This window comes from Zingiber officinale, chromosome 2A (genome assembly GCF_018446385.1).
Source record: "Zingiber officinale cultivar Zhangliang chromosome 2A, Zo_v1.1, whole genome shotgun sequence".
Lineage (NCBI taxonomy): Eukaryota > Viridiplantae > Streptophyta > Magnoliopsida > Zingiberales > Zingiberaceae > Zingiber > Zingiber officinale.
In genome coordinates this window covers 1160875-1168749 of record NC_055988.1, presented here as the reverse complement: position 1 = coordinate 1168749, position 7875 = coordinate 1160875, and the positions used below count along the sequence as shown (strand labels likewise).

At 37.5% G+C, this 7875-nt stretch overlaps 1 protein-coding gene across 1 annotated transcript; it reads left to right on the top strand.

The window, feature by feature from the left end:
* The first annotated feature begins 915 nt into the window (after positions 1-915).
* Positions 916-5518, top strand: LOC122040454 (gamma-glutamyl hydrolase 2-like). Its single transcript, XM_042599770.1, has 10 exons — positions 916-1319; positions 1401-1487; positions 1650-1739; positions 3076-3170; positions 3983-4043; positions 4385-4474; positions 4572-4634; positions 4945-5033; positions 5149-5241; positions 5328-5518. Exons 1-10 carry the CDS (start codon positions 957-959, stop codon positions 5377-5379), a joined length of 1083 nt encoding a protein of 360 aa, XP_042455704.1. The 5' UTR covers positions 916-956; the 3' UTR covers positions 5380-5518.
* The last annotated feature ends 2357 nt before the right edge of the window (positions 5519-7875 follow it).

Sequence of the window (7875 nt, the reverse complement as noted above, 5' to 3'; positions counted from 1 at the left end):
AAATAGTATTTAGTTGGTTATGTTATGTAAATTTAAATATTGGATCATAATTCAAGCTTACGGGTAAAGAACATGAATACAAGTTATCTTGTTATAATATAACAAAGGATGATTATACTTTCATCTCTAAATTTATATAAAGAGAGATAAATTATGAGGTTAAATTATAACTGACTGTTAAGTTAACTAAGGGGCTATTCAGAGTATCTCGTACTCCTTATTTGGGAAGATCACTCGACTAAAATTGAATAAGTCCTGATTTATCATCTTTTAAAGTGGATGAGATTAATTTGGAGAAGAAACTATAATAATAGATAGCTCTTAAAGGTATAGTTCAATGGTAAAATAAATTATAAGAATATTAAGGAAGAAATTAATGTGCGCTCAAGAAGGGAAATAAAAAACTACCGAATAAATCCAACAAAACCACGACAAATAGGATCCAACAAACTTTAATCCAGCTAAAATCCACGTCCGCAATACCTAAATCAGATAAAGTGCGCGTGTCCGCTGTTGCCAAAGAGATCATTTTCTTCCACAAACACCGTACACAAATCTCGATCGTTACTCTACTGCCACGCATGCAATTTCTCCAATAAAACACTATTTCGACCAGCTCCATAAGTACCCCGCGTTTACTCGCGGCATAGTTGGGAGAAACGACCAGTGTGGCCCATCTAAAGGATATTCAACGGGTACGTAGTATGATTGGGCCGTACGGATTCGAGTTAGTCATTGAATGTGTGTGCGTGGGTAGACTAGTATCCCCACCAGCTGTCGAACCATACCGCCCTGTGAGGCAATTACATGCGGATCCAGGTGGGAACCAACGATGATCATGAGGTGGGTTCATTTTTGGGTACTTTAGGGTAGTACATTGAATTTTGATCATTAAATGGGACAGTTTATGGTGCGGCTCCTTGCCTCCCGTTTCTCACCTTAACCCTCCCCCAAGAATGGCTTCGCGGCGGCGAGGAGTAGTCCTGTGCATCTCTCTTCTCCTGCTCGTCGGCGCCTCTTCCGTCCGCTACGAAGAAGCTATGGGTGGCTCGATCCTTCGCTCCGGTGGATGGGAAAGGGAGGATGATGAGCCGTTCGAGTACTCGCGGGACGGGTTGAGCTGCCCCTCCCCGGACCCCACTCTCTACAACTTGCCGGTGATCGGGATCGTCAGCCACCCCGGCGATGGAGCCTCGGGCAGATTGAGTAACGCCTCCGGCGACTCCAACATTCCAGCCTCTTACGTCAAGTTCGTCGAGTCAGCGGGTGCCCGCGTCATCCCTCTCATCTACAACGAGCCCGAGGAGACACTGATTGAGGTAGGCGATTCTCTCGCTTTTCACGCGTTAAGAACAATTCTGAAGGTTAAGTGACTGTTTACTCTTTTTTTTCGGCTGCAGAAGCTGAATTTGGTCAATGGCGTTCTGTTCACCGGAGGATGGGCCAAGGCAGGACTGTACTATGAGACGATTAAAAAGGTTTTCCAGGTATTCTTTCTAATCTTTAGTAAGGAGGGAGAGGGTGGGATTTACTGTTCTCTGTTTGGCTATTGCCTAATACTTGCTCGATAGAGTCGCAGACTTACTTACAGAAATGGATTGTATCCCGTATATTCACGCTTTCATATTTAATGTTTCATTTGTTGACAGATAGCTCTGGAAAGAAATGATGCTGGTGAACATTTTCCCTTGTTTGCCATTTGTTTAGGGTTTGAACTCCTAACCATGATTGTCAGCAAGGTGACATGCTAAATCTCTTTGCATGTTGCCATCCATATATTGATAATGTGCGTATTTTTCTATTGTGCAATACCTGATGCAGATGTTTAAATGTGTTTCTGATTAATTAGTTTGGAAGTTTGTTCTGTTACTATAGTGCTTATAGCATTCAGGAGATTCCCCTATTTTGTTGTCTCATCCATTGTAAATTGCAGAATATGAAATCACCCACCTCTATGGATTGTTCGTTATAATATTTTGTATCTTACATTCTATTACAGTTTTACGCCCAACAGGCTCACATCAAGGTTGAAGTTGTTTCACTGAAAGATTAGTAATGCTATCAAATGATTCTTCTGCTTTTTGTTCCCTTGGTTACCATGTTTTAGTATCTAATGATGATTTTTCTGCCCTCAAATAGTAATTAATGGTCATTTTCAGATTGGGCTTATGGATACATTGTAGATATTTCAACTGTTTGTGCAAAAGTGTCTTTCTTTGATTAGTCTTAGGTAAATTGTTAACAACTTTTTATTTGTTCAGGTCTCATTAACTCTTGCAGTTTGCTTAATTTATTCCTAGCCCAATTGATTATATATTAGTTTATCCATTTGATTTCATTTGCAATAAAAGAGGCTTTCTTTAGAGTTTATTCACGTCGAAAATATCACTGAACTTTAATCTGTATGTTATGTTAGTATGCATTCTTGCCCATTACTCGTCCGATGCACCATTATATGAATTAATCCATTGATTTTACCTTTCTATCCTTTGATAGTTTGATTGTGACACAATAGTAGAATAAGTTTGCCTTTAGAATCTTTATTTAGCATCAGTATCACATAAACTAAACTTGCTTGATAACACATTTCTTCTCACTTTCTGTCTTTGTATAACTCAGTTAGTCAAGTGCCTTTTTGCTATATGATAACATATAGATTGTATGACAACCTAGAGAAACCATTCTTACAGGTTATCCACCATGCCATCCTTGTGCCTCAATCTGAAGCAAACGACCCAAATGAAACATTGTCTAACATGAATCAGTGTTTACCATCTCATTGCCAGACTGAAAATTATATAACCACGTTTCTCCATTAGAAACTATTGCTTTGGAGTGCAATGATAAGCTAAAGTGAAGAATTTGACAAAGATGAGCAAAAGTATGTGTTTGATTATTTTTCATCTCATGTTATGGGAAAGAGCCTCATGACTCCTAAGTTTGGGACTATGACACATGTAGATATGCCTATTGGGAGAAATTTTATTTACAATGTAACAACCAAATTAAGTTTGATTTTATTTTGTAAACTAATTTGAATTATAAGCATTCTTGCACTTTCTATGACCACTGTAGGACCGTGATATATTAGAGAGGTTTCATGGAGAGAATCAAGCATCTTCTCTTTATTTCCAAGATTATTCAGATGTTCAAAGATCTGTATTTGAGCGGTATGTGCAATCATTTCTTATTTCATAATATGCTGGTTGCACGATGAATAGAAAAATAGATGAATTACAAGTTCACCTTATTTAGTGTGCATATAATGTTGGAGGTGAAATTTGTTTGTGCTTCTTTTCCCCTGCTTTTATGCTATGTTATTCTTTCTGTGGTTGAGAAAGTGCTTTCATGAACCTTGTGTGGTGTACCTCTTCCTTATATGTAGTACTTGTGCTATTTTCTAATTATAGTAATTATACTTCTTTTAATTTATCATGATTGTATAGTGATTTTCCAGAATTGAATGTTTGTTTTTTCCTGTCTTGGATCATTTGTGAAGAAATGATCAGGATCTTAGTATCATGTCAATCACAAGTTCATCACAAAATCTTTGAATTTTGGTGAAAGTGCAACAGCAATTACAAACAAAAAACACTTTCTTGTTGGTTTCATTCAAAATATTGCAATTCAATCACATGGGTTTGCTGACTTTTCATCAAAAAAAAAAAAAACTTTATTATCTAAGATCTGGAAAGATTTGTGAGACTACAAGCAGGCTCTAGCCAACTGATTATTTATCATATGTACACATACTTCATTAATATGATCTCCTACTTTAAACTATTTTTTAGTTTGCCATTATGCAAATTTTTCATTACCATCCTTAAGTCTGAAGGTAGAATCCTACCAATATATATTCATGAGATTTATTGGAATCATTCAACGCTTGTTATCAATGTTTTGCTGTCTGTTTGGTCAATGAATCAGTAAATTGGTGTATAGAAATATGCACATAACCATCCTTTCTATCTTTATTCTGCAGATTCCCTAATGAATTACTGAGGAAATTGAGTTCAGAGTGCCTTGCCATGCAAAATCATAAAGTATGTTCATTTAAACCATATGGACTTTATTCTTTTATCTAAGAATTGTTATATTCTTTTAAATTCAGTTGCAGCCTAGATTGTTCTTGTATTTTTAGGATCTTGGAAAAAGGTATTCTTCTGTACCTTTGGTATAAAGTATGATTCTATCCTATTTGAAATGATCAGACTCATTATTCTGTTTCACTGACTTTCTTTATACCAATTTGATTCATCTATATTGATAATCTCACTACACGTTGCTTTTTGGGGTTTCCATTAAATATAAATACATAGGTCCATCACTCAATGTTGCAGCCTAACATTTCTTATCTGTGTTTAATTATTGCGATATCTGGAAGTTTGGTATATCGCCTAAAAAATTTCAAGGTAATGCTGCTCTCTCAAGCTTTTTCCAAATTCTGACAACATCAAAGGATGAGTATGGTAAGGTACTTACTACAAGGTGTCATATTCTACTGTGCCCCATACATATTGATCTCATATCATATAATGAATTTTTGCCCCTTTTATTTTTTCCAAGTTTAGGTTTATGTTTCAACCGTTCAAGCATATAATTATCCTGTGACCGGCTTTCAGTGGCATCCAGAGGTAATCGTAATCACCATAACAATTTTCTCTAATTGATCAGTTTTTATCCCAATCTATATCTTCCCCTTTTTAGAATCAAGATCCTGCTTATGAATTTTAGTCGGGCAAAACATTGAATTTTCATCTGCTATTCTTTCCATCATTAACATACCAACAAGTTCTTAGGTTATAGCTCAGTTTTTATCTCAGGATAAGAATTTCCAATCAAATATTGGTTTTCACCACTAGCAATCTACAGGAAACAGATCAGAAACTAGTTAACAGGTTACGAGTTTGCTGAAGGACTAACTAAACCTCTGGATTGCTGCAGAAAAATGCTTTTGAGTGGGGATTGTCAATGATTCCCCATAGCGAGGATGCAGTGCGTGTAACTCAACATGTTGCCAACTATTTTATCAGGTTTCCCCATAGTTGTTAAAGAACTTTAACTTCTACAATGCTTCAATATTCGTTTCCGTTCCGCTCAATGCGTTAGCTAGCTTGCATTTTGATGGTCGTGGTATCTCTTTTGTAGTGAGGCGAGGAAATCATCAAATAGACCTCCTGCTGATAAAGTCTTGGACAATCTCATATACAATTATAGTCCCACTTATTGCGGGAGAGCAGGGTGGGTAACTTAACATATCGCGATTTTCTCTTGCTCATATTATGTTCTCTTTTTCACTCACTAACATAGCCTATCGCGCATCGCAGGAGAGGATACGATGAAGTCTACATCTTCAACTTTCCTCATTCGAGTATGTAAGTCATTTTCTAAAGGAAAGTATATTATGAAACACTACACATGTATCTAAGATTGCTTCATCTTATGTAACTGGACTCCAAGCTTCCAATGATATTGTGAATGTTTATTATTAAAAAAGTGTTAAATTTGAACTCGTTAATAGACTGCATCTCTTTATTATTATTATATATATATATATATATTTTTATGATTTGGAGAGATAATTCAAATTGAAGCATGCCTCATGTTTATTATCGGTCATCGTCAATTGGCGTTCCGAGAGGTTAGTCTTTGAAAGAAAAAAAAAAACTCTCGGACAGAGAATCAGAAAACAGATAGCTGGCCAAATTGACCAGCACAATTTAGGACCGAAGACTATATGCCCCAAGTTATATTGATCTCCCAGATCAATCAAACTGCAAACCAAAGTGGACCTGTCTACCGCAGAAGATCCATCACCGCCTATCTAGAATGAGGACTTCGACCTTGAACAAGCTCGGTTATTTAAAAGAAGAGTGTTCCAATTCAAGTGCCTGGGCTACGACGATGCCAACTATGTCCTATGGAAAATTTACAGGGGCATTTGAGGTAATCATATAAGAGAAAGAATATTAGTCCGGAAAGTATTACTGGTTGAATGCATTTGGCTAACTCTATAGGCAGACATGACTCGATTTGTCGCTGCTTGTCTTCATTATCAGAAATATCAGAACTTCTTTCATCGCTCAATTGAATTCTTAAAATTTTTCATCATGGCTTATCCCTTTGATCAATGGGGTATGAATATCGTGGGTTCCTTTTCTATCGAGTGACAACAAAAGAAGTCTCTTTTGATTGTAGTAGATTATTTTTCTAAATAGATAGAGATTGTACCATTAGCCCAAACAACTGAACAGGAGGTCATGAAGTTATTGTGGCAAAATATTATTTGTCGATTTGATCTACATTACAAAATTGTTTAAGACAATAGATGACAATTCCAAGATTGTCGGCTGAAGGAGTGGTGCGGAGGCTTTGACATTTAACAAGTCTTTATCTTAGTAGTATATCTTTAAAGCAATGGGCAAATCGAGTTGGTCAACAGGGATATAGTAAGGGGCTAAAAATTAAATTAGAAGAGGTCCAGGGAGCTAGGTAAATGAATTACCAAGTATCTTTTGGGCGTATCAAACGACCCCTCGAGAGAGTACATGGAGACTTCATTTCATCTTGTCTATGGTAGGGAGGCAGTCATTTTAGTGGAAGTTAGAGACGAATTTATCAGAAGGAATATTTATAGGCAAGACAATGATAAACTACGTCTTCTCGACTTGCATTTGATTTCGGAGACCAGGGAGAAAGCTGTTGGGACCTTAACGCCCACTAAAAGGGGGGGGAGGTGAATAACGTTTCACCCAAATCGTTCGCTTCCTATAATGTATAATGTTAGTACACAGCGAAATACAAAACAAACTAACAAATACAAAGCTAAACTCAAACAAGAAGAATGAAGATAAGCAAGCCACAAAGACACGCTCGTTTACGTGGTTCGGAGATAAAGCTCCTACTCCACGGTTGTCCGTAAGATGGACGATCTTGATCCATCGGTGGATGATTCCCTGGAGAACTTCCGGCTAGCTTGTGTATCTCCTTGTGGGTGGAGAAACCTCACCACAACTCACACAAGACCACACTAGATCACTTGAGCACTTGGAGACTCTAATTAGGGTTAACCACAACTTATTTCGTCAACCATGGTCAAGCACCCCGAGTTCTATTAAATAGAGCTCGGGAGGAAAACACCAAGATATTTTTTTCTCCACCGGTCGACTGGTACAATCACTAATCGACTGGTCCTTTGTGGAATTCGACAGTTACATGTCAATAACTCGATACTAGTCGATTGATAAAAATACCAGTCGACTACTATAGTACTGCTATAGAGCATTTTATTGTTTTCATAGCCATCGAGCACATAAATATTCTGTTCCCTAGCCCAGTCAACTGGTCAAACCCTAACCCTAGGATTTGACCCCCGAGTACATTCTCTCAGCACTCGTTCTCGCCCGACCAACCTAGACCTAGCCTTCTAGCCTCCTCCATCAGCCTCACGTTCCTCAGATTCCTCCTCATCCTTCACGCCTTGTCTTCTGGAGCTTCCTTTGACCTTGTCCTTATTGTTGGGTCTTCCTTTGCCAAGAGACTTCTCACCTTCGGGATTTCAACCATTGCCAAGTCATACTTGAACTTATGTTGTCAAGACTACATACTTAGACTTACGTTGCCAAGACTACATACTTGGACTTATACTGTTAAGACTCCTCTTGGACTTTTCTCCTTTGTCAAGATCACACTTGGACTTTCCTTATTGTACTTGTATTTTGCTCACTCACAATGTATATCAAATACAATAATAAACCTAACTTAAATCTTTATCCAAATATCAAAACCTAGGGCACATAGATTATTCCAACAAAAACTACCACCCAACTCGTAGCATATTGCCAGCAGATGCACCTCAACTACAATAAATGAGTA

Coding starts and splice junctions, on each gene's coding strand:
- LOC122040454 (XM_042599770.1), top strand. CDS start 957: ATGGCTTCGCGGCGGCGAGGAGTAGTCCTGTGCATCTCTCTTCTCCTG. Junction 1,320..1,400: donor CCGAGGAGACACTGATTGAG/GTAGGCGATTCT, acceptor TTTCGGCTGCAG/AAGCTGAATTTGGTCAATGG. Junction 4,044..4,384: donor TTGCCATGCAAAATCATAAA/GTATGTTCATTT, acceptor GATATCTGGAAG/TTTGGTATATCGCCTAAAAA.